The sequence below is a fragment of the Strix aluco genome, chromosome 28 (assembly GCF_031877795.1).
Source record: "Strix aluco isolate bStrAlu1 chromosome 28, bStrAlu1.hap1, whole genome shotgun sequence".
NCBI classification, from domain to species: domain Eukaryota; kingdom Metazoa; phylum Chordata; class Aves; order Strigiformes; family Strigidae; genus Strix; species Strix aluco.
The window spans coordinates 2,044,426-2,070,971 of NC_133958.1; the positions used below are offsets into that span (position 1 = coordinate 2,044,426).

A 26,546-nucleotide genomic window follows, 5' to 3' on the forward strand; every position below is an offset into this window, starting at 1 on the left:
AGCATAGGAAGTCCTTGTAGGGAGACTGCCTCACTGAATACATATGATCCATCTTGCTGTACAAACTCCTGTCAACAGTGAAACTGCTGCAGTCTCAATCAATCTTGCATTACTAAAATGTCCCTTACATCACAGCTCCATGTTCCTCTACCCTAACAAACAAAGGCTATTAACATTTAAAAGCTGCACTAACTCTATGTATATGTTTGGGACAAAGCCAGGTTTTGAATAATGCTAAGGGATCAATATTTATAACATAGAGCGGCAGAAGAGGTGTGTTGTGACTTATCTGTGTCCTATATAGTTCTCCATATGGTTCATGTAAAAGCCTTTTAGAAGCTTAACAAGGAGAGTATTGCAGTGACTGTAGAAAAATTGATGTGTGAGGATAAGAAGCACAGATGCACCAGAGGCCTCATTGGCTCTATGGCCTTAAAAAAAGCTCCTGGGTTTTACCAGGATGTGATGAAACCCTCTTTATAGGGGCAGTGGAATGGAAGGGGTCAGACAGCTGGTGAACAAATACTCAGTAAACATTCTCAGTAGCCAAACTCTGCACAAACAGCAACTATTAAGGCAAAGACCTGAAAGATCAACAAAGAAGTGCAGGTCTGGGTAAAATGATGCAATGGATTACAATTAGTGTCGCTGGTCTTGGGAGCAGAGGCTTTCCTATCGACTTAGAGATACAAGGCACCTTAATCAAATAACAAAGGGGGCTGGTGGGGGAGAAAGCTCAGCATCAGTCAATATTATCTCAAGGACACCTACTGTAAATTAGCAGGCTGATGTTTGTAGTATGGTTTTGTTGCGGGGAGAAAAGGTGGAAATTACTGGAGGCAGCTGCAGGGGCCAGCCCTGGCTTCTCAGAAAAGCATTGAGCGGTGAAAGGTTTCGTGAGCTGGCTGACTCTGGGCATGTCCAAGAACTGCATGTACTGGCAAGGGCAGAAGCCAAATTAAAGTCAGTTAATGTTATCAAACCCATTAGGAATTTCAGGTTTTGCTGAGAGGGATGTGAGAGAGACATCTTTGGTAGGGGGTATCGAAGTGGCAGATGTCTTAAAACACCCAACTCCATGTGCTGGTGGGGGATCATGTCAGATTTGCCCCATTGCCCCCAGTCAGAAAACTGAAAGTCTCAGAAAAGTGAGATTTTAGGAAGAGTGATGTGCGTGTGGTGGTGTCATCTTTTGGGGGGCTTAACTTCCTTAGCTTTTCTTTTTTTTTTTCCCCCTAAATGTGCTCTTCTATTATAAAAGCTGGATTTTTCCTAAAAATAAAAAAAATTTAAAAAAATAAATCCCACCACCCCAAGAAAACCAACCCCCAGAAAAGGCCAGGGCTGAGGGCAGCCTGTGGTGGCACCAGGCGAGTGCCATTTTCCTGGGGGCTAGGGAGGGACACCCCCTCCTCGCCAGACGAAGCGCCCTGGGGGGGCCGAGACCGGCTGAAGGGGATCGAGCCCCGCCGCGGGGCCGGGAGCCCTCCTCGTCCCCCGGCCGGCCCGGCGCTTTGGCCGCTCCCGGGGCCGCCATGGCGCCCAGGCCCTGAGGGGAGAAGGGCGGGCGCCATCTTGTCGGGGGCGGAGCGGGGCCCGGCCCGCCCCGTGCTCTGCCTGCCGGGGCGGCCCCGGCCCCGCCGCACTCGCCGCTGCCGACCGAGCGGAGCGGAGCCGCAGCCCCCAGCGCCATTGCCGCCGTCAGCCCGCTATGGCAGGTGAGCCCGTCTTCCTCCTCGTCCTCCCGCGGGCAAGACGCCGCCGCTCGCCCGCTCTGAGGGAGAAGCCTCGCCGGCGCCTCCCCCGCGGCGCTCTCCCCTCAGCGCTCTCCCCTCAGCCCGCTGCGGTCATTGCTCTCGCCTCCCGCCCGCTGTCACCTCCATCCCGGCCCCCCGCCGCCTTCTGAGAGCCGCCCTCCATCTCCAGACACCCGGGGCTCCTGCCCCTTCCTCCTCCCGGGGAGGTGGGTCGGGGCTCCCCGGCAGCCTCCACCATGTTGCCCGGCGGCGGTTCACCTTGGCCGCGCGGCTCCTGCTCCTCCTGCGCCGTCCGTACCTCTCCTCCTCTCCTTTTTATTTTATATTTATGTTCTAAACCCTTCCATGTTCTCCGTCTCGGCATTTTCAGGCTCGGCATCGCCTTCAGCCCGTGCTGGGCGGAGGGGAAGGGGCAGCTACCTGGGGCATGGCCTGGGCGGCCGCGGCAGAGGGAGATGCCTGAGGTGGGCACCTGCGGCGGGATCACCTGCCCTGCGAGGCTGAGGCACCGATGGGGATTTATCCGTGGGTGTGGGGGATGTTATTTTCTCTGTTCTATTGAGATCACCTATTTTTTAAATTTTTTTTTTCTTTGGTGTGAATCAAAATGGGTGGCAGAGTCGTAAGCTTGTAAATGGGATGGAGAAATGCAGGTTAATTCTCCCCTGGTCCTGAAGGGGTGGCCTCGCTTTCTTGTCTGATCCCGTTCTCGTGATACGCTTTGAGGGTTTTTTTTCTTTTTATTTATTTGTTAGCTTTTTTTTTTTTTTTCAGTGCAAATTGGGGCGGTAAATATTTCTATTTTCTACTTTTGACTTGGGAGCCCTTTCGGTATCGTGTGTGGTTTTCTTTTGTTTTAGGGTACGTTTTGGGTAGAAATAAGTGATGTAGGTAGCGCAGAAAAATGCTCGAACAAAGCTGGTTGAAAGCCTTCGATTAGGTTTCCTTACTTAACAAGATACCGACCTATATCGTGCATTTCTGTTGTTAGTGCCTTTTGCCTTTTTTTTTTATAGAAGATGGGAATGCAGGCAGAGGCTTGTACGGTTTCATTCCTGTCCTTTCATTTTGGAGCCATCATTGTCATTTTGTAGACTGGAAAGACAAACGCTTAATGCAGTTTGGGGTCCCATGCAGCGTGTCCCTTAACCTCGCCAGGTGAGTGCAGGCAGGGGCTGACCCCGAAAGGGAGCTGCAGACAGAGCCAGAAGATTCTGGCAGGAAAGGGAAATGCCCAGATGTGTTTAAGACAAGGTAAAGACCTCGCCTGTTAATTTTTTCCATCTTATCATTTGCCCCATGCAGCTGACTCTCTTAGTATGAGTTCAGTGCCAGGTAAATGCAGGGCTCCCTGTTGCTGTTGAACTTGACCAGCTGAAATAAAAACACCAAATTCTCTCATTTCTTGGGGGAGCTGAATATATCTGTGCATCCTCACTGCAGTGCAGTGTTGCCATACTTGAGTAAGCTTTAAATTACCTAGATTAAGCTTTTTTTAAAAAAAAGCTGGTTTGGGTAGTGGTTTTACTGGCAGCTGGAGTTTGATGCAGGCTGTAAAACCTAGTGGAGAAGCAGAACAAACACTAGAGCGATTCGCTACCGATGTGCTGCACGCTGCCAGAGCTAGACTTAACGCTGCACACCTTGATCTGCCTCGTGATTTCACTATAGATAAAGGATTATTGCAACAAGTAGCTCAGGTTAGTAAACAGGAAAATAATCCTTGAGATATGTAGAGCGGTTGGATTAGTAGTCGATGAGCTCTTACAACCCTACTCCTAGCTTGGAGTCATGATCCAGATAGCTTGAAATTAGAGCAGTGTTAACATGGAGATGCACTGCAACAAATTCAACCTTGGTCTAGCAGTGAGGTTAAACAAGCCCTGAGATTTTTATCGTGGATTTAAACAAGCCTTTGGCTTTAGTAAAGATGCAAATAGGAGTTGAAAATATCTTGTCAGAGCCCTGGGGATAAGGGAAGTAGTTAAGACTCTGATTCTCAAGGGTGGGTTGTGCTCCTGCTTTTCCTTACAGGCCACATTCATATGGTTTAAAATCCATCCCAATCTGTCACTTGTCTGTAAACCCTGCTCTTAGCTAGGCTTAGATTTGGTGAACTGCTTTCTCAAGACACCTGGCGCTCATGTTGAGCAGATGCAAGGAGCTGGATGGAAATAAGGTTCTCTGAGTACGGGCCTCTTGCTCATTCTGCGTCTTCAGTATGGAAACAAATCTGAAGGAAAAACAGCTTTTCAAATAGTACAATATTTTGGGCTGCGGGTCGATGAATGTTTCCTTTGGTGACAGCACCAATTTAAGCAGCCCCCAGCCGTCACCAGCTGCGCGCTCCCAGCCTTGCAGTGACCCCTCGGTGGTGCTGATACCCCAGTATAGTGGATGGCTGCTCAGTCAGTTAGGCCAGGGAGCTTTTTTTGCTTTAGCCCGCAAAAGCCTTGCTTTTATACTCAAGCCAGATCAATTTGGAGAGTGTTTACCTGCTCCTTACCCTCCCTGAGCCACGGGTAGACCTGTGTCTAGATCCCTAAAGCCGTACTGATGTATGTGCATGGGATTTTTTTAAAGACTGCTAATACAAGAATTTCTGTCTTCTGTAGTTAAAACTATCAGGGAGGTGAATTCCAGTGGAGAAATAAAAGTCATGTCTTTGTTGGTATTATTTGGTTGGAGGCTCTTTTCTTCAGGAGGAACTTAAGATAATGGCAGCGTTTGAAGATTTTTTTTTTTTCTTTTTTCCTAACAAAACTTTATGACTGTGGATTTTCCCCACATTCGTTTAGAAGACTCTGTAGAAGATGCTGCATTTGTATGCAGTGACTATTTCAAAGTTTTTGAAATTGAACCAAGTTGAGCTTGCTTTCTTTGATTCTGTCAGTATGTTTCTTTTTTTTTTTTTTTCCTTCCGGGTATAGCCAAATCTGTCAACTTCCTCAAGAGAATGGACTTTCTTGTTGTGCTGTTCAGGTTGATTGGAGATGGTTGAAAACTAAATGGGTGAAACTTTACCCATCTTCAGTGTGGATTCCTCCAGAAGTGACTGTTAACTGCTCTAATGACTTAATCTGAACTGCAGCAGTTAACCTCTTCTGATCCTTGTGTGTACAGGGGAAAATCAACTGGCATAGCAGATTACCAACCAGTGTCCCAGGCAAGGTGATTTTTGGAAGATCTTGTTCTGCTGTAGCTGTTCCTGTCAGTGTCTTTGTGTGAACCACGTAAGCAAAATAGTAAGAAAACTCAAGCCCGAAAAGATTCTGTGGGGCCATTTCTTCAATAGATTTATTTTAATTTTGAATGCTTCTTTATGCATTTATCCTTACAAGAGAAAATGCAGATGGCAGCACAGAACGTTTTTAATTCCATTGAAGATGATGGTTCATGTATTGCTGGAAAAATTTTATTTGTATCAAGTGTTCTTATTTATGAAGCCTCAGTGATCATGAAATGGTCTGACAGCAGTTACAGTGTGTTTTATTTTACTTAAAAGCTGCAGAAAGAAAATATTGGCAGTCAGGATGAGTAAAGTGGGATGCATCATGATGTAGTGTAAGGCAGGAATAAAATAAATCATTTAAAATGAAAGCTATTTGCCATGTTCTCTAGCCGTTCCCAGGGGTGAAGTGCATTAAGACATTGTGCTAACTTTGTGGTACTGCACATAATATTTCTATCAGTACTGGGGAGCCTATTTTCTTTATGGCTAAATATTTTTAGTTGTTGTAAACCAACTTACGACAATGTTTGTTTGAAGGCAGAAATCTGATTACATTTGGACATTTTCAGCTTATGGGAAAGCAATGTCTGCTATTTGAATGGTCTTCTATTGGAGATGAACCTAAATGTGGATTTCTTGCCATGGCAATTTGGCCATGAGAGAAGTAGAACCACCTCCTTGGGAAAGGGAATTGGGGTGTCAAAACATGTCTGGCACTTGGTAGGGAAAGGAAGTAGGAGGAAGAGCTGGTCCTCTAGTTAAGAAGTCTCCTGCTCTAGTTTTATTCCTTGCACTCAACATTAATCTTGGCCATTTCTGTTGCCAAACATAGCAATAAAAATGTGTATGGCATCAGACATACAGTGTGCCTAGCAATGCACTATGTGTCTCATGGTTTTCTAATCCAGTGCTCTCTCAGAGGTTTGATGAACATATTTTTTGGTGCTGAACGTTGTCATCAGTCTAGTAAATAGTGACTCATCATTCGCCTTGGGTCTGCAGAGAGCTGTGACTCTTTTCTTGGCTGTGCCCTGGCCCCAGAGTAGAGTTGGGCAGATTGGGGTTTGAAAACTCTGGATTGGTTTTGGGAAGGATGAATCGGCCGCCGAGGTCACGGCCAGGCTGTTGGGAGGGAGTCCTGAAGCACACATTGTGGTTGTTTCCATCTTGTGCGGCAGGAATGTATCGAAATACTCTTTGTTCTTATCCGACAACTCCATTTTATTATTTGCAGGGGAATGGCTGGGCTTGAGGTAATTGTAAAACTAGTCTTTTAACGGGTTTATAATTGGAAATTCAGTGATGTAAATCTCCTTGTGTCTGAGTTCACAGGCCAGAAGATTAAAGTGCTGGTTATGGAGGGCGGCAGGGGAATGCACTTACCATCATCCAAGCCCTAGTCTTCCTTTTTTTTTATTACTTATTTTTAAAAAACTGCTTTAGGAGAGAATAAACTTTGTCCTGTTCTGGTGAAAGGGAGTTTACAGAGTAATTTCTTCTCACCACATTCAGGAAGCCGGGATATTTTATTCTTCCCCCAAACCCTATGTTGCTAAGCATGTAATAAAATTGATGTGTATTGCTAAGAGTGTGTCACGTGCACCTTAGAATGATGATGGTATAGCTGGATTTTAGCTTGTGTGCTGTGGAGACAGATAAATCTCCTCTGAATGAGTGATGTTTTGATCTTGTACTTGCATCAGCAAAATGCCTGAGAAAACAAGCTCTGTCTGATAGTTGTATTTTTAGGAGCAGATGGGAGCAGATTAGTCCAGTTGTAATTGTGTTTGAGGAGTTGTAAGTAGCAGCACGGTACCTGTGAGTATTTTTGAACTTTTAGGCTCTGTGTGGTATGAAAGCAATAACTGAACTTGTTTATGCGTGTTTGGATTTAACCAGCATTTGCTTGTTATCTCCATTGTGATAGAAGGGACTGTTTTAATTTGGCACCCATTTTATGCTTGCTTTAGATTAAAATTGAAGTACGGGCTCAAATTAGTATAAATGGTGATTGACTCACTATTATTTTGGTTTTGACATGTATTTTGAATGGCTACGTGTCCCCCAAATTTGTTGTCTGAATTTATTTTTAAATCAAACTATTGCAATGCTTGTGTCATTCGAACAGTTGGCTGAAGCATTTTGAGAATGTATGGTAGACAGCAGTGCTAGCCTAGCAGGAAAGTAAGTAAAAAGCAGTTTCAGGGGGTTTTATGCACTTACATTCCTGGGCATTAACCTCCTGTTTGGATGCTTTGAGTAGTTTGGGCTCTAAATGTAGCAACACATTTTAATTGGATTTACTCTTTATTTTGCATGCCGTGAAATGGCAGCCTAGGGCAATAATGCTTATTTTAGTGGTACACTTGTAAGATTGTAAAAGTTAAAAGAATAAAGTGCATTTCGGAAGCTTTAATAGGAAAGTACCTTAAACACTCGTTCTCCTTAGTGTACTCTTAGCTGTGTTTATATGATGAGGTGGTTAATGTGCTGTTAGTGAATTTATCCCAGTTCTCAGTGCTGGGGGTGTCGTTGTTGACCTGGTGTTAGCAATGGGAAGGAAATGCTGGAAACCTTTGACTGCTGGAGTCTGCCATTAAGCACATCTTTATTGAGCATTCTTTCTTTTCTAGCACAGAAGTAGTGATCTGAAGGGTTTCTTTTTTTTTTCTTGGCCTTGTTCCTTTTACCGCTTACCTGTATTGTCTTGATTTAAGCATACAGTTCACTGGTTTTGGGTTGTTGAGATTTTAAAGAAAAGTGTGTATATGTTCTTAGCAGTATTCAAGGTCATATGGAGTATCTCATATAAACAGACATGTGACTCCACGTCACGACTTTCACTTTTTATTTAGAAGCTTGGAATGGAAATAAAATGCTGCACTGCAAAGTTAGCAACCTCTTATTTTGTGTGCCGAATAAAATGAAAGTGTCCCAGGGCTCAGAGTGCTTAATGGACTGTGCTGTGATAAGGTTTGAATTTCCATGGAGTCTTTGAATCCCCGTGACAGGAAAAAAATTTCATAAATTCTACAAAATTTTAGCTCTATTACTTGCCCTTTGTGTGGAGAACCCTGTATTCAGATCCTTACCATATCTGAGCAAAACAAACACATCCTTGTTTTTGCAGACGATGTACCCTGAAGCACCAGCTGCTTCACGAGTTACAGCAGCTTTTTTTTTTTTTTCCCCTTTTTCTTTTTTTATACAAAATGAATTGTTTCTGAAAGTTGAGCTAAGTGTTCCTGATGCGAGAAGCATTTGCTTGGTCATATATTAACAGATTGGAGTTTTTAATAAAAGCTAAAGAGCGTGGTTTACTGGTGAGCGTTTCATTGTATAAAGGCCAAACCTAAGGAATAACTGGGATTCAGACTGACAATGAAATTGGAGCTCCAGGTCCCTCTTCTGTAGGATCAGACTACAAGACATAATTGCAGTATTCTCATACTGTTCTGTCCTTTCATATATGGGAACAATAACAGTTATCAGTCATTTGCTGATATTGGAAGTATGTATTTGCATGGGTACCATTTAATTTTGTGTGTGAAATTTTGGGCGAGTATACTGAACATAGTAGTTATTATCAATATAATTTTACAGGGCTATGTTCTAAGTTTATTCAGACTGTTAGACACTTGTTGGTTACCTGTAGTTTATCTCAACTTACTAGTAGTTGCTATTAAAACTCAAACAAAAAATTACATGGAGGAGGGTGCGGCTTATTTTAGCAAGTGTTATGTTTTTTGTTGTAGTGAGATAGTGTATCTATATATATGCACACATTTTTTTATATACATATATATATTATTTAATCGAGCCAGAAACTGAGAACTGGATGGGAGCAGCTCAGTTTGTGCTGTATTCATTTCAGAACATAGAAAACAGAAAATCTGGCTTGGTATAAATAATAATCTTTAGTGTTGACTGGCCCTACGGCTTGAAATTTCCTGGATTGCTAGTTGTGTACTGAGGTCTATAAACTGAGTTGGCTCTTACAAGTCAGGCTTTTAAACAAGCTGATGTTTTCGTTGTCCGTCTGTCTTGTTTGCAAATATCAGAAAAAGCAAAGGATGGAAGCCTGAGCTCTTTCGGAGATGGTACGTGATCCTTCTCATAAAAACATAGATCTAAAAAGCCCCTTCTGCAGAAGGGGAAGAACTCCTGTAATCTTGAGCCCTGGGTACTTGTAAACATCCATTGCTAATGAGTCTTCCTCTGCTTTGGAAGGGATCAAACACATTTAATGCTTTTAATGAAGATGCCTAATAAGGCACAGTCAAATCAGGCGAAGCTGTCAATTAAGCCTTCTGTTAAGTTTCTTAGTATAAAGGAGTCTAAACCCAAAGTATTATCTCCTCCTTGGCTGTTTGGTTTTGGTAAAGATTTTATGATGGGTATCAGCCCAATTTTTAATCTCACTTAGGTCCTCTGTTCCTTGCTTTCTAAACCTCCTGAATCGTAGACTGCAGAACAGTGCGCCGAGTGTATTAAGATCCGAGTCTAATTACTGTTTTTGTTCTGGAGGCTGTTGTGACAGGTAATGTTTTGTTGAATGGCAGGTAATAGATTTATTATGGAGACAGCACAGCATGTGGGTACCTTCAAAGGAGACTCTATCTGTATTGGTCTTTTCTCCTCTTAATTATTCAAATCGAAAATTTTGTTTGAGGGCAAAATGTATGCTTAAATGGTATTACTCCAAGTGGTAGCAGCAAAGAATTCTTGCATTTTAAGCAATGCCAATTAAGAATAATTGCGATTATTTTTTTTTATAAAGTAGTGCTATACAGACATCTGCAAAAGAGCCCTGAAGGTGATGGAACCAGTAAGGTACAATATTGAAACCACAGCGTATTTGCTAAAAAAGGGTTGTTGTACTGACAAAAATCACAACAAAGTATTCCACTAAATGGTGCCAAAATACTTTTTTGTAAAAGGCATGCCTTGCTGAAAAGAAAAAGCTTTCCTTCAATAAACTATAGTTGGTATAAATATTATTATAAGTAATGTGAACTCTTGTCAAAATATTATAATTTTTTGTGCTTTTCCTGAACAATCAGTTCGGTATTAAGTGGACTGTTCCATTTCTGTCACTTCAGTTGGAGAATTCACGTAGCCTTCTTCAACAGTTTTGTTGCTTGTAGGGATATTTAATGCATTAATATATATTGAATGCATTCTTAATTAACCACTTACGTATGGAGAAAAATCTTCAGAGCTATTGGACTAAATTACGTCTTGCGTCTCTGCATGGTAACATGTTATATGACTTACAGATTAGATGTCAGCTGGGTTTCAACAGGTCCTAGTTACCTCTTGTCTCTACTAATCATCCCTGCGGAGTCAGAGGACTCACCTGGTGGCGCCGCATTAACTTCTGGAGCCACAAGGAGCAAGATGTACAAATGCACGTTTATGAGGAAGTCGGTCGTGATTGCTGTGCATGTAAACACTTTCACCTAAGCCTGCCTGTAACATGAGTGCGGGAAGTTAACCAGCAAGTCTGGTTAAACACAAGCCTGTCTCTATAAACACTTCAGGCTCGTTGTGAAATTAATGAATTAGTAATTGGGTGGCTTAACGTGTGGGAATCAAATGCAGGGTTGCATGCAGTTGTTTAGTATGTGGGCAGAGAGTAAGTAGTGCTGGTTCAACTTAAAAATCATTAATGGCAATAATGACTTAATTTTTCGCTATGGCTATGGGAAACCAAGCTGTGCGTAGGGACCAAAACTCATGGGACAAACAGTTGATCGACAGTTATCGGCAGTAATAATAGCATCTGTTATTCCTAATATAATTAATACTAGCATCTACTATTGCTCTACGGCACCAATAGAGGATCTGCTTGTGCCCTGCCTTTTGCCAGTTCTAGCAGAAAGAAATTCTTTGGGTGTTGGCTCCATGTACGGACTCGGTGGTTCTCAAACCCAGCACGGTGACAACTTACTTCTGAGCAGGTATTGGAGCAGATGTGTCAGGATCACGCACGCAGCAGTCTGAAGCCAGAAGATACTTGGCCTGCAGAACGGAGGGTGCTGTGTAACACAGCAAAGGCTGCCTCACAAAAGCACATGAAGAATCATGCTGTCTCTCCCCCTCAGCGCTTGGAAGCCTTGAACCGTTTCCTCTGCAAGTGGTATAAATTTGCTGATTATTCCCAGGAAAGATTTCTTGAAATAATCTTGAAGGAGTGAAAGGTCACTGAGGAAGGAGGGCATAACTCTCCCAACTGGATAATTAAAAAGAAAATTAAAAAGTGTGCTAAGTTTGAGATTGACTTGTGGCTATGCTTTGAAGATTAAAAGGGCTTTTTTCATTTCAGATGAAGGAGGTTTGGATTGGTGAGAGGAGGAGTTGTGGCTGCTGGAGCAGCTAGGCAGTGCTGTGAAGCTGCGTTTGCCGTTTGCTTACTGAACCGTGTGTGAGATACCTGGGTCACAAAACAGAAGTATGGCTGTCTGCTCTTTTTCCCCCGATTTTAAAACACGTACTCTTGCAGCTAGAGTTTTCAACCTGGCTGCTCACTATTTACTGCAGGTAGATTTTTAGGCACCTGAGCAGACGGTGTATTGAGTTCAAAACTGTATGAATGGTTTTTGTATAAACACGTTTTGCCTTTAGAAAAATGAAAATAATGGCAACTTCAACAAAAGGGTAGAACTTCCCATGTTCTTTGCACAGCCTGTAGCAAGATCAGCCTGCTGGTTTTTTTCTGTACAGGGATTTAACCCGCACTTTGAAACTATTTGCAGTCACAAAAATAAGACGGAGAGAGAGAGAAAGCTAAAACATGAGTGTGCTATCTAAACAGTAACAGCAAAATAATGCAAAACTAATACCAAAAAATTGCAACTTTAGCAGATAACACCAACAGATGTTTCGAGTCTAGACTTAGTATAGAAATTTACATATCCACTCCGTTCTGCGATCTGTGGCATTGAGTAAGTCAGAGCTGTTGGGCTGATCGTGGGATTTTGCTTGTGGGTAGAACCCGTGAGCACACCTAGCGTGTGCTGCTGTGGTCTGATGTGGGAGAAACGAAGAGATTGAATTTGTAGATGTGAAGTCTAACTGTAGAGTTCCTGTTTGTAGGTTATTAGGTGTAGGGTTACTAGATACTCAGGTTTATTAGGTCAGTTGTGTGTTGTTCCCTTGGCAGAGTTACTGCATGTTTCAGTTTGGGCTGTGTACTGTTGTCTTCTAAGTGTACATTGAAGTTGACGGTGTTTCCTCAGGACCTGGGAATACGTGAAGGTAATGATGCTGTAAGGGTTGCAGTCAGCAACCTTCCATGATGCTAGTTGACCAATGAACAGCTTCTACTTTTGTCAGTTTTTAGAAGAAAAATGATTTGAGCTTTTGCCTTTAATTACAAGCATACCTGGAGGTCCAGGAAGGACATAGGCGTCCAACTTGGTTTATGGACATGCTGAATACAGTAACAGGTCACAAAAAGCATGTTCATTCTCCATTAATTTTTGAAGCACTTTGATCTTTGCCTGTGGAGTATATGGCTTTGGCCTCACTACTCTTTTGTTGTTGTTTTTTCTTCAAAATGATTTCTTATTTCTTGCCCAGAAATCACCCGTAGGTATTTTTAAAGGCACTTCCATCTTGTAATTACTTCTTTACATATAAGAACTGTCAGTCTGCTTTGATGTACATCTCATACCCTAGATTTTTCTTCCAAGTATTTAAAAATACACAGTTGCAGGAAAAGTTCTAAGAAACACTGTAATACAAGCTGTAACTGAATTCAGGATTTAAGAAGAAAGGAAGTTGAGCACAAAGCATTGCATTCTCTAACTGGAAAAGTGGAATTCGTTTCATGTGGACTGCCTCTAGGTATCCTTTCTGTTAGATGAGAGGGATGTACATTTTAATGGGTTGAGTCACGTACCAGGGGTACATGTAAGTAGTACCCCGGACTACGCATCGCTCATTGAATTAAATGGTAAGCTTTCAAAGCAATTTCAGTAATTCTTTGTGTATATTTGATACAGCATTAAGGAAGAGAACAGTAGACGTTTTCATATTAAAGCGTATCTTCTGGTAAGTGCTTTTTCAAGGAATTTAGAATTCAGTGGATTTATAAATGTCTCTATAAGATCAAACTTAATGGCTTAGCCTTTCTGCTGTTCCAAGTTGTGGGTGGAAGTAGATCTATTTATTCTACTAGTATGCGATGCTATTTTCTTGTGTTTGCTGTATTATGTTAAGTGTATTCTGGAAGATGTTCATGGGAGTCTGCTGTATAAATTGAATCTTTTCACTGATGTAAAAGATTTCATATTTGTTATGACTTTGGTAGGAAGAATACTTAAAGTAGGAGATTGCTGCAAAAATGTAGTCAGGAGACTCATTTGGGCTGTCATAAATGAGGTATCCTACGCCTCACCCTTCTGATGAAACAGGATGTTCTTGCAAAGATGATGAGCCTTTTCCTGACAAAGAGAAGTGTGCCTTGCAACAGCTGAATATTTGTGAGGCATCTGCTATGCTGGAACAGGTTGGGGTTTGGTTTTGGGGTTTTTTTAGTTAAGTGTGGAACAGAGAACCTCTTAACAGTTTTTCAGTGACTGCATCAGACTTGCCTTTTTATGTTGTGTGCTTTTCTTGTTATTACCTGGCAATATGTGAAGGTTCAAAAGAGGGATTTAGTTACCAGGTGTTTGCGGTCATGGGGTCATATTATTATCTGGTTTGATCATATGAGATAACCATTGTGTCCTGTCAAAAACAAGCCACCGTTTTCAGTACAGCGGAAATAGGTGACTTCAAGGAATAATTTTGTCCTGACTGCTCCAAAACTAGGAAGGATGGCCTCAGAATAAATGTTCAGACTCAGAATGTTGCCTGTAACTTGGCAGTAAGTTTAGCAACGTGTGTCTAACAGCAACCATTTGTAATTTGACTGGGGCACTCTGAAGTATTTCTTTCATCCTTAAGCTGAACACTGTATGTCTGAGAAGGTGGCAAAAAATTGGATTTTCTCATAATAATCAGAAGTGAACTCCTCCTAGGAGTAACATGCTCAAGCAAGAGAAATGCTCCCATCAGTTTAAATTTCACATATTAAGCAGGTAATAAAAATGATGACTAGCTACGTAGGATCATCACAACAGTGCTCTCTGCTCTGAAGTAGAGCAAGATAAATTGTGTACTGTGATTTCGCTTCCATCAGTAAAGCACAGCAATACATAGAGCTTCTCATCCATTTATTCCCACCTGTCTTTCACAGTATTATGGAGCTTGAAGATGCACTGTAAAGTATTCCACTGACTCGAAACAGTAGTCACAAGAGTTATATCTTGAATTAACATTCATCTCAAGTGTGTCGGTGATCCCTATTCACTGCAAGGAATTCTAACCAACCAACCTGCGATTAGATCTGTCCAGACTGTCGATCATGGAAGCTGGCTTTTAAGTGAAGGCATCCAGATTAGTAGGTGGTTTATTTGAACTAAATTATTGAGTGTGAATACTAAGTAATCAAAAATCTTTTGGATGATGAAATTCTCCACTCACCAGTGATGAACTTTGGAGTGATTAGTTTTAACTGTAAGGTAAATAGACAAGTCTTGTTTAATTGGATACTTAAGTAATGTTACTTGCATTGAACTCAGTTATACTTTGAACTGTGATATTCAGGGCAAGCAGTATTCAAGTCCCTGGCATTGTTTAATGCAACTATTTAAAAATAAATTCTGGGCATTGGAGTAAAAAAGCAAATGGCTTCTTTCTTTCAAAACTGTATGGTTTTTTTCTTGCCATTGATTACTTAGTCCTGTAGCTTCCTGTAAGCACATCAGCCTTGAATCTAAAATAATTTCCAGCATATTCCTCATAAGTATTGTAGCTGAGTAATCTTGCAGGCAGCCTGTGGTCCTGTGGTGATCTTAAGATACGGTGATGTGGTAAGGACTGTAAACTTTCTCCATATTGAAATTAGAAGATGTTTCTGTTTGTGAAAACATTTGGAATTCAGAAGCAGAGAGCAAAGGAAAGAGTCTAATAATTGGAAAAGGAGCAAGCGGTGGAGGAAACTTTTCAACATCTCTTTGCAGTGGCGATTAAATGCTGGAACATAATGTGGTTTTATATACGCACACATTGCATAAAATAATCAGTGGAGATAATTGGCTTTCTTCCATGCATTCTTAGTAAATGATGAATAAAGAGTATTGCACATAATAAGTATCAGCTTTCAATTAAATGTGCCCTATTCAGTAGTTGGTTCTTTGATGCAAGAACAAGCACATGCCGATTTCTGGTGTGCTGATGATCGGCAGCTTTCAGGTCCTGACAATTAAGCAAGCTTCGGCGGCCCACGACAAACTTTTAAACTTGCGTAACGCTGACTTTGTTCATTAAGCGAAGGGAGCTAGATGGCGCCACCGGCCTGTCTTTTGCCGCCACAAATTTGGGTTGAAAAGGTGCGTTTCAGGTAAAGAAGGCTCATTATTCTGCCCTCAGCGCTGTGCTCTTGGCCAGCTCTCAGCAGCGCCCGAGTGGCAGAGACGCTGCCTGTGAACGGGGGCAGCTCTGGGAATTGGGTGATACTTCTGGTGGCCTCTTTTAATTATCACTTATGGTATCAGTTGTGGAAGCGATAGTGTCTCATTAGTGCTGCAAGCATATGGTGTATTTGGAGAGGTTGCTGCGTAGTTGCTTCTCTCGTGGGGTAAGGGGATGGTGTACAAACTTGACGGCAAGGGATAACTTGAGGCAGGGGCTGTGATGTCGAGAAGGGTAAGGGCAGCCTTAAGACAGTGTTGTCCTCCTGCAGAAAGAGGTAGTCAGGGAGAGAACAGATTCATGTGGAAGGACTGCACAGTAATTAATGTTTTGTTGTTCCAAGTCTCTGTCTTCAATTCCTGCCTCACTTTACTCTGTGGCCCTGAACATCACTTTTATGCAGCGTTTTCTGTTAGGAAAGTGAGCCCAGAACAAATTATTATATTGTGTGTTTTCAGTTCTTGGTGAGGTTGTGGATTGCTAAACCTTGTCTTATTGAACAGAGCTTTGAGATCTGGGACCTCCTGAAAACTGACTAATTGCTAATAAAAATATTTCCATGCAAGTTGCACAATGGAGGCTTATAGAAATGCTAACTTGGTGAAGAAAATCCCAATCCTGATTACAGCTGTTGGAGTCAGGCCTGTAAATATTTATGCAACTTGAATTTTGGGGGCCCTGTCTGGGTTTTCTCCCTGTAGTGTTGCAGGTTGTGTAAAACACTTGAACCTCCTTGTTCAGGCTGATCTGTACACACTCTGCTGTTACTCAGACTGTTCACTTACTTTTCATAACTATGGCAGAGGCGTGTAGTAACAGTTTATGACCGTGTGGTGTCTTCCTGCATTTCAGCCGTTGTGTAACATGCAGAGATTGTGATTGGACACAGTACAGTTATACAATGTAGTGAGCCCAACCAGATTATAAAAATCCTCCTCCGGTATGTCTGCATCCTTTCAGGCTGCAGCTTGCAATTCGAACTGTTGCACTGAGCATAGGCTGGCAGAAAGGCAGTGGAGGAGTTGGCTGAGGTGGTCTCTAGAAGTTGGTACAAGTTTCTGGAGGTAAGAGCTTCTCTGAATTCAGATGTTAATGCAGGTGATTACAAAAGTTCAACTGCTTTAGTGTGGGCATTATTAAGAAAACTTAAACTGACAAACTCAGGTTTTTAATAACTAAGTTTCAGTATCTTAAAGATATGAGGACTTAATTTTTCATGTAAAAATTGTTATCACTGTAAAGAGAGACTTAAAAGTACTTACCCTCTTTACTGTTCACCTGTAAACTTTGGCTACCTTTTCATTTTTAAAATGGGAGAAATTTATGTAAGGTTTATGTAGTAAAAAAGAGATTTTTAGAATTCTTGACCCCAAAAGTACATCATCTTGGTTAGTTTTTGAAAGTTTCTTGAATTCCAAAACTTTATTGAGTTATGTTAAATGGAAATGAAATACTTATTTCAAGACAAGCCTAATAGATAACTCGGTGTAAACTTTTTCAAGCATGTACTCAGTTACTGGTTTTATATTGCTTACTGGACTAAAATTGTTCTCTTTCAGCGAGGAGTGAGTATCTGTTTCAAAAGTAGACATAGGAATGCCTAAGCCTTTGGAAAGGAGCTTCGTATTCAGAGTTGAAAAAGTTGGCACATTACCCTGATTTGCTTAATAAATGGAATTTTTCCTAGATGAGTCTCTAACTTCACCTTCGTTTTAATGTGATTAAGGTCTTGGAAAAAAAGTAGCTTTCATCAAAGTGCCAAGTAGAAGTACAAAGAAGGCTGAGAAAAGAACCAGTGTGTGTTCAGGTTGCTTTCTGAGTGCTGGGAAGGAGCTTAATGAACTGTGTATTAACATCCATAGTAATGTGGAGGTATCTGAATTCTTAGATTATTAATGCTCCACAGGGAGACTCTAAGGACTGTATACTATTATAAATCATGTTAATATGTACCATAAACAGTGAGAGGTGTACTGTGCTACAAGTAAGACTATAAAGTAGTGATGTGTTTTATAAAGAACAGTGATACACTATTTCATTTTTATTTACCATGAGCGTCATTGCTATCTAGAGAACACTTCAGGTGTCATTTGATATCAGTCACTTGATGTCAAGCTGTAAAATTGTTATCTCCTAGATTTTGCTTGCACTTCTTTGAAATGTAATCTTATGGCTTCTTCTGTGTACTTCTTTCTTGGTCTTCCGTTAGGACTCTGTTAATGCAAACCACTGCCTACCTGTTGATGGGATCTCCTACGGAGGGTGGTGCACACGCTGCACAGAAATTTGGCAAAACTGTTCCCTACTGGAGCATTAAGATGAGAGAGTAATGGGGTGAAAGATGAGTGAGGAATGGCTTGACCAATAATGTTTTTGACCAAATGCACCTTCAGGTTGACCTGGACTTACTGGAAATACTCATATTTCAGACATTTTTGTTCAGAATCACAGCCTTAATAAGCTCTTTTTTAATAATTTGAGTAACCAAACATGTAGTTTTTGAAAGCTGTGAGATCCTTTGTTAAACGTCTCATTCAGTTGGATTTAAAGTCCTCTTCTCAACAAGCTCATTCACACAGGAAGTTAATGAGATTTAGCTAATGTGCTTTAAATCAACGGAAGGTTTGAGCTCGGCATAACTTTCCCGTGCGTCTTTGTGTAGACATGCCCTAATAACGTTGGTCAGTTGTTAAGACATCCTATTCTGGATGGCAGTCAAAATACCAACTACTTAAAAATTCATTAGTGCCTACAAAGAAAGAATATGTTTGCGCTTTGAAGAATTACTTTGAAGTGAAGTAAGAGACTAACTCAAGACCCAAACTTCTTAAAGTGCCCATCAACTTGTTTTTTAAAACCTAAATATTAAGAAATTTAGGCATATTTAAAATAGCAGTACATTGCTTCTAATGCTGGTGAAGGGAAATGATGTCTTTTTGTGTGGTGTGTGTTAGGAATTTGAAGTATACTTTTATTTTTTAAGTGCAGATGTAGTTTGCTCCTGAGTGGAGGGGGAAAATCTCCTCTGTAGTATTTAAGGATGTGGTAGCATTTCAGTGTGATTTCATTTCATGGGAAGGAACTCCGGGTGCAAGAGGTGTCTGGTAAAGACAAATCACAAGTATTTTTCGGATGAAAGAGGCTCAGTCTCAAAATAGCCTGAGGAAAAGCTCTACTTAAGACTAAAGCGGGAAGATGGTTTTTACATGTAGCAACAGAAGATTAAGTGCGGGTGCTGTACAGCTTTTTTCACATCTGTAAGATGGTCAAAATCCCCTGGAAGGTTGACAAAATGCCCTTCGGGCACACCTACATATCTGGAACAGTTTGTGGGGTAGAGGACCTCACGGGTCTGTATCCAGGTACCAATCTGGAGATGTAATACTCGTGGCCAGCACTGTGAAGCAATTGAACTTGTGGTTCCAGGGCTGCAGACAGTACTTTGATTGCATCATGTTAAGTACTTGCTGGGCTTTATTAGCCGCGCTGATGAGATACTTGTTGACGAATTCTTTGAAATGGGGAGGACCTTTTGCTTCGTAGGAAAACATCAAGCGACTTTTTGGACGGCTTTAAGTAGCAAAGTTGCTACTCTTTTGATTGCTTGAGATTTGGTCATTAATATTTTAAAACTCCTTGATTTTTAACAATTTCTCAGAAACATGTTTCTTAGGCTTAGTGTATTTATGCTCTTAAACAGCAGATGTGAACAGCTATGGCAGGCTGGAGAGTAAAAGGGGGAATCTTATTCTGAGGTTCTTCTGGTATTAAAAATAGCATAACTCAAGACTTGTAAAAGTGAGGACTTGTATAAATACAGACCACAGTGCCTGTAGCTGCCATCTGATGCACAGAAGACAAGGTGTGTCTAATAACAGGAAGAGAGTCTTTGTTTTTTAATATTGTAATGGCAGAAAATCAGTACAGAAATTTTGTGTGATGGGCGTAACTAGAGCCAATAGCAATCTGGAGAAAGCTGCTGTTCCAAAATTAACTGGGAATTGCCTTGCTTTTGTGTTGAACAGTGTGTCTGGCCAGGGGTAGCTGTACCCTGTAAGTAAACTTGTCTAATTGGAGCCTCCACAAAATTCCTTAATTGTCTACATTGCCAGTCTTGAAAGCACAGAAGCACTCCTGTTTCCCTAATCAGTTTGGTACAGTGTTTCGGTGAAGGAGTTTCTTTCAAAACTTCCCTGATCTCTTGGCACCCATCCTGCCTCCTTCTGCAGCCATCTGCATCTCCCTGGATACTCTCGTGCTGATCCAAACCGTGTGTCTGCCAGTCCCCCTTCTTCGTGTCTCTTGGCGAACGTCGGCTGGCAACCAAACTGTAAGCAGCTCTGTCCCACAGCATGCAGTTTCTCAGTAATAAGTCCCTAGTGCTGCAGAGCAGTATTAGCTGCTTGGCCTAAATGCACTTTTTAGAACTAAACAAGCATATATGTGGTGCATTTGTTACTGGCTTAAATTCTTCCTAACTGACTGATGCTACAGGAATTGAGAATTTACCTTTAGTCACAGTCAACAGCATGCCCTTTCCAGAGACAGCTCTGCAGGGCTCACAGTATCAGCTACTGAGCGAGTGAAGTGGATTTCAAAACTGGTTTTATCTTCGGCTCAGATGTGGTACATTTTAACAATAAAATATCCTGACATGCAGGGAGTCCAAGTCCCTTTTTTCACATCCCTGTCATGTGTCCGTTGCCAAAAATACAATCTCAGATGTGGAGGATGCCTTGATTTGTATTTAAACACATCATGTGCCTGAGTTTCAGAGATGCCAAACACTTGAAACTGCCATTGGAGGTGGTGGAACTCCAGACATACTGCAGCAGTTCAGGTTATTTGCCTCAAGTGTTTTGAATTTATTTAAAATTTAGGTGAAGTTAACCTCGGTTGACGTAAGGTTGGACAACTTCTGGCTGAGCGTCACCTCTGCTTGCAGGAGAAAGTTTTTGTTATTCACATGAGTCTGACAGCTAATTACAAATAATAAATTGAAGATTGTAATTAAGCTGTCACCTTAATTTGATTCTAATCTCCTTAGTGTACGCAACAGACCGAGCTCTCTGGGCTCTTCAGCCATCTGGAAAAGCCAAAAAGGTCCTGGGTTGGATCTGACACCGGTCCTTCCTCGGGGCGGTGCGACATGTGCTTACCAGGTGGCATACCTACATTAGTGCTCCTGGGAGCTTTTCCATCAGTATGCTCTAAAGAATGTGCTGTTTCATCGCCAGCTTGTTTTATAACCACGCCCGCTGTGCTTCCTTTACGAGTATTTCCCTTGCGCAGCAGTGTAAGGCCACTGAATGTAGGTCAGTTCCTGATTTTCCACGGTCGAGATGGAGAGAACCACAGCTATTGATTAACTAGATAATTCTGTTTAATGCTTCCACTATGCTAAGAGATAGGAGGGAACACACTTAACCTTTCAGAGTAGCTAGGATTCTCCTCTTAACTCTTTCACCAGCTGGTTTACTTGTGTCCTAGACCTCCTCCAGCAGAACTTAGTGTTTGAGGGAAAGCAACACAGCAAACCATGACTATAAGATAGCCAGTTTCCCTTTGTCTTTGCAGACAGCTCTGCCACTTTATCGAGCGGTAAAATATTTGTGATTGTCCAGCAGCTTCTGGTTGTGGCTATGATTTTAGGAGACCCTGGTACCAGCTCTAAAATGCTGCAGCCCCATCATGCAAAGCACTAAATCAGGCCGCTAAGCTGTGTTCAAACTTTGTGCCCATTGCTTGTGTTTATCGGCTCAGGTTTATGCTGGGTCAGCAGTCTCTGTCCTCAAAGCAGCTGCACAAATCAATACAGAAAGTCTAAAGTATTTTGGCCAAATTCTTTGTATGGTGGGCCTGGCTCAGGTGGTAGAAATTTGAGATCCAGTTGGAATTTGAAAGACACTCATGTATTTAGAAGGTTTTTGTTTTGAGTTTGTCAAATAAGGAAATGCATAGAGCTGCTTCCCTCCTAAAGCTTCTGGGGGGAAAAAAAGCACATCATTCTTACACTTTGGAAAAACTGTCATTCTGAGAGTTGAAAGTCATTGTGACAATCATGGGGGAGCCTAAAGTCCAGACTAAGCTTCTTCCAAAGGGTGAACCTCTAGGTCTGCTTTTACAAATGTGGAGCGACGAGCTTTACAGTATGGACACCACCTTCTGAACACAAGCATTGCTTCCCAGTTCTGGTGCTGCCAGTGTGACAGCACCTGACCAATTGTTGACTCTTCTAATGGATGTTTTAAAAAAAAAACCAAACAAAGAAACCAAAACCAAACAAAAGCCCCAACAACCAAGCATGTTGCAGTCTGGAGGTCAGACTGGTTTTGTTTACCCTGGTCTTTGCTTTGCCAAGCTCTGGATTCAAATGTTAAAGGCCCTCAAACATAGTGTTGTAGAGGTGAATGCCATCACAGCAAATCTGATTTTTTTTTCTTTTAAATTTGTCATTTGTAGTTGTTACTGGGTGTTCTCAGACTAATACGGAAAAGTAGGGAACGTTTTTAGTGTGGTTCAGCCAAAAGCTATCTAAAATGATGCTGCTTTTAAAGAAAACAATGCATACAATGGAGAAGACATATACAATTGCCTACTCCTTTACTGGGGTTCATGGTCCATTTTTCCTTCCCATGGTAATAAGCATTTTGTGTATATATATATATTATGTCCTGACCAAGTTAACTCTTGGATCTAGTAAGAGATGAGTTTTCAAATTTTTTTCTGGATATACTTGCATGAAGTTTGGCACCTTATGAAATAGAAGCTTTTCATGCAGCCTGTCTTGGTCTACAGGCAGATTTCCCTATAGGAAAACCTTTGTTGTATACTTAAGTGGATGTTTTTATTTGTGATAGAGGTTCCAGAGTAATGACTTGCAGGCAGAAGCTGCGGGAAGAAAAATACCTTTAATTACAGTCTTGCGTTGTACGTTGCCATCTCTGATGGTTTTTATCTTTTTTTCTTCCAGTGAACTTTGAAATGCATTGTAACTCGTTCAAGCAAAGTAGGAGCTCCCTTGGTAAAATAGAAAATGTGGTATAAAAATGCAGAGTGTAACAACTACGATGTTGTGTCAAACCAGACACTTCTGTAGCTTTGTGTCTTGTCCCGCTGGTACCAAGTCTGGAAGAAGATTTTTGTGTCAGAGAGAAGACAAGCATGTCGAAGACGCAGCGTGGCCTTTCTGCAGCTAGGAGGGTTTTCCTCTTGTGAACTTGCACCTGGACTATCCCCTGCAGTAGGCTACTTGTTTAGATATTAATCTTATCTAAAGCATTGTAAACCCATGTCAGCTTTTGGCCTTCCTGGGTTAATCATGTATGAGCACTGAAGATAATTTGGTACAGCAAGAGATGAATGTTAATCAGTATCCTGGTGGAAATTTCACTTCTAGCCTTTCCTTTTGATGCAAGGCGGCAGATAATTCATTGTACTATGTGTACCTAGCTGGTGTTGAATGAGTTTTATCTCTTTTTACACGACACTTCAGCTTCTGATCAGTTAGATTTGCTACGGAGGGCTATAAAATGGCTGAGTCATCTTGTTTAGCTATGCTCAGTTCGTGGGATAAGAGGTCTGATAAAGAAGAATTATATCTTCCAGATAACCTGATCTCCTGCTGCCTAAAGATTTCTGTTTCAATTTGACACTTTGCAGAATAAAAGTATTCTGAAACTCTCTGATTCTCATCTGTGCCATGAAGTTTAATTGCTGAGTAGAAGGAAGAAGAGTTTGGAAATTTGTTCTCGTTTTCCATGGACGCACATGTGTGTAGTGTTTGTGTGCGTGTATATGCATGTACACACACACACACACACTCCCTCTCTAGGAGAAGTAGCAGATGGGGCTATTTTTGCCTGGTAATTTGGAATCACTTGTTTGTCAGCATCTCAGAACCCTCATCCAAACACCGTCATTCTCGCTATTGTGTTTTGGTTCAAGAATTCATACAAGGCACACAGCCTGTTTGCGTGCTTTCCTGATACAATTCTCAAGAACAATTCCCGAGGAATGATTATATCTTCTTTGAGAAGATAGCAGTCTTACTGTTTTGCAGTGCGAAGTAAAAGAGGATTATATGGTCTTTTCTTTTGCATCAGTGGAGGTGCTAGTAAATGCTACCTAAGAAGCTTATCGTGCCAGAATACCTTAAACCAGATCTCCTGAATGGCAGGTTTCCTGCTGATCTAACTCTTACACTGGTGTTTTATTGGCATGGCTGCATTTGTTAGGGAGGTGTCATTCTGCCCTTTCCCTTTTCCTTTCCAATCTGAGATGATAAAGCTGCCAGACTAAACTACGCCTGTCTCCATCAGTGATTTTCTTGGAGAATGAAATATGCCTACATTGACAGAAAAAGACAAACTCTTTTCTTTTCTTTTTCTTGTGTGCTTGAAAAAAACCCCTCCTGCCTCTGCAGTAAAAGCAGACAAAACCACCCAGACACCCCCAACTGCCCCCAAACCTTTAACTAGTATCTCCTCTCTAGCCTCTTCATGTCACCTCAGACCTGTGTAGGCAGCTTTGAGACGAATGTTCTTGTAGAAACCTGAGGAGGCATCGCCAGTTACCTGTGCACAAACTCAAGAAGCAGACAAACTAATTTAAAGTGGCTGTTCATGTCTGGAGATGTGCACTTTTGAAGGGGAAGTCTGTGGTTATTGTAAAAATGGGGATGTCTTTTTTTCAGAACAGCATGACAGTGAGTACTTGAACTAGTTTTCTCCTTCAGTCTTAAATTCAAATGAGAAATAATTAATTATGCTATCTTAATATTTACTTTAAGAAACAAGTCTTAATTAAACCCTTATTTGAAGGCACTATTTTCCATTCCATTTTGATTTAAATAGGAGTGCTTCAAGGGTATTTCAGCGCCCAAGTAATATTTCTTATGTACGTATATTTTCTCTCTTTAAAAGTTACATTGCTTTGAAAGATTAATATCTCTTTCACCTCACGTAACCAGAATTTTCTAGCAAATGGGCAATTAACAGCTATTAAGAGGTTCTAAAATATTAGTACTCGGTAATTTTTCAAACAGTCCTAAATTGCCCCTAGCAGAAGGGCCTTTGCTAAGTTTCATTATTGTTGCAATTACAGTAGACATTCAAGCTGCTGGTATTTTCCTGAGCAGCATTTTGGAAGGGAGGTTAAGAAAAAACCCAAACCCTACTTTTTTGCTTTCTAATATATACATAGCTTGTTTTTTGAATGTCCATGAGCTGCATTTCCCCCTCTAGCAATTAAGTTGAAAATATTAACTTGCTTTTGAAGTAACGGCGGTGTGCAGTGGGTTTTGCTGCTTGAATGTATTCCTGGCTTTGCAGAAAATTTCACTTGATAGGATTTTGAAAAGGCTATTTTTCAGGTTCTATCATGTACTTTCATCTGTAGCTTAGCTTGTTTCATCCGCAGCTGTCTGCAGCTGCACTTTCATTTTTGAAGCTCAGTAACCACAAGTTGCAAAACTTGGTCTGCTGTGGAATTTTCTATGCTCTCCTGGGGGAGGTTTAGGTTTAAATCTGTTAATTCATGTTCCTTAGTCTTGGTAATGGCAAAAGCAGGATGACCATGGACTGGCAGGTCTAATTTAAGGAGGAAATATGGGAAAACTATACTGTAGTGACCCATGTGGGAAAACAAAAGAGAACTGGTAAGCTCTACGATCGTTCCTGTGCCAAAATAGTAGTGATACTAATTAAAATGCACAATTTTATCCTGAAGCAGTTGCTTCAGCATCATCAGGCAGATTACTTGGAACGTCCCTTGCGCAACTGGGGTAATTCCAGTAAGCGTGTTCAGCAGAAAGGGCTGTGTCAGTCTGAAATAGGCTCACTGAAAGTCAGGTGTGCTTCACTGTCCGTCTAGTCTAAGCTTCCGGAATGCTTTTTATTTAAAAATAAGTTGTTTTAAAAGGAAGGATTTAGTTATACAGAAGTGAACGTGTGAGCATGTCCACAAATTTACACCCTTTGGAGAAGCAGAGGTATTGTTTGCGATGGATGTTCAGTAGCAAGCTGTTCTACATGGCTGTGTAGCTGGAGGACAGGCGTACTTTGTTCCCGAAAAGTTACATGGAAACGACTGTGAAATTGAAACACACCCAAGGCTTCAATGTACTACTAATAACTGAAGACCACAAGAGAAGAATGAGAGAATAATCACAGTATTCCCATTTGAAAGAATTTTAAATAGTCAGCTTTATCTTTAAATGGTAATCTGCTAATTATCAAATCAAAAAGGAATAATAAAGAGTTGGTGAATCATGAGCGTGAAAGGGAACCAAGGCTGCAGGGCATGTGCGTTTGTACGTATATCTTAGGTAATCAAGAAAAAAATTAATTTCTCCCTTCAATTCTAGGTGCCATTGATGCTAACAATACTTAAAAAAGTAACCCTAATGTTCCAGCTGGATTACTGAGCACTTTTGTGATTCCTGGAGGTGCTGCTGTTTAAATAAGAAACTGTCCTTAGTACTTGGCCTGTCATCCCAGAAGCATCCGCTTGGGAACTGTATGCAAGTCCTTGACATTCTGGAAACGATGGGGATTGGTAAGAATACCACGTCGAAATCAGTGGAGGCGGGAGGCTCAGCAGAAGGCAAATACGAGGATGAATCTAAACATCCCACCTTTTTCACCCTGCCTGTAAGTAACACATTCAGGTACAACATAGGCGAGCTCGGTGTGAATCAGTTAATAATGCTTTGTTGTAATCATGCTGTACAGAGCCTTTCTTTCCACAAGGAGTTAGTGAAACCTTTTTTGCCACTTGTTACTGTTTATATATAAACATGGCCAATTACGTTGTCTGCAGTTACTTCATGTGTGTGCTCTAAAGCAGTGCTGTTCACAGGATATGCAGTACCCCAGGCAGTTCATAATTAGAACAATTCATAATTACTACTGCAGAATGCACCAGCCCCTAGTATGTCCTGAGTTGTTTGACTTAGAGTAGCAGGCGACAGCAGGGAAACGTTTGCTTGTCTTTTACTTATTCAGATTTTCAGTTGTATCATGCTTTTCCAC

General features: G+C 41.3%; 2 protein-coding genes across 2 annotated transcripts in view; both read left to right on the forward strand.

Annotated features, from left to right (window-relative positions):
• TMEM230 (transmembrane protein 230) overlaps window positions 1-25,952 on the forward strand; it is a 43,214-nt gene extending 17,262 nt beyond the window's left edge. The window contains exon 5 of the mRNA XM_074808160.1: window positions 25,880-25,952. The gene's annotated coding sequence lies outside the window, so the exon portion shown is untranslated. The remainder of the gene's footprint in view (window positions 1-25,879) is intronic.
• SLC23A2 (solute carrier family 23 member 2) overlaps window positions 25,952-26,546 on the forward strand; it is a 33,530-nt gene continuing 32,935 nt past the window's right edge. The window contains exon 1 of the mRNA XM_074808156.1: window positions 25,952-26,165. Coding sequence (XP_074664257.1) covers window positions 26,034-26,165 — 132 coding nt within the window. The 5' untranslated portion in view covers window positions 25,952-26,033. The remainder of the gene's footprint in view (window positions 26,166-26,546) is intronic.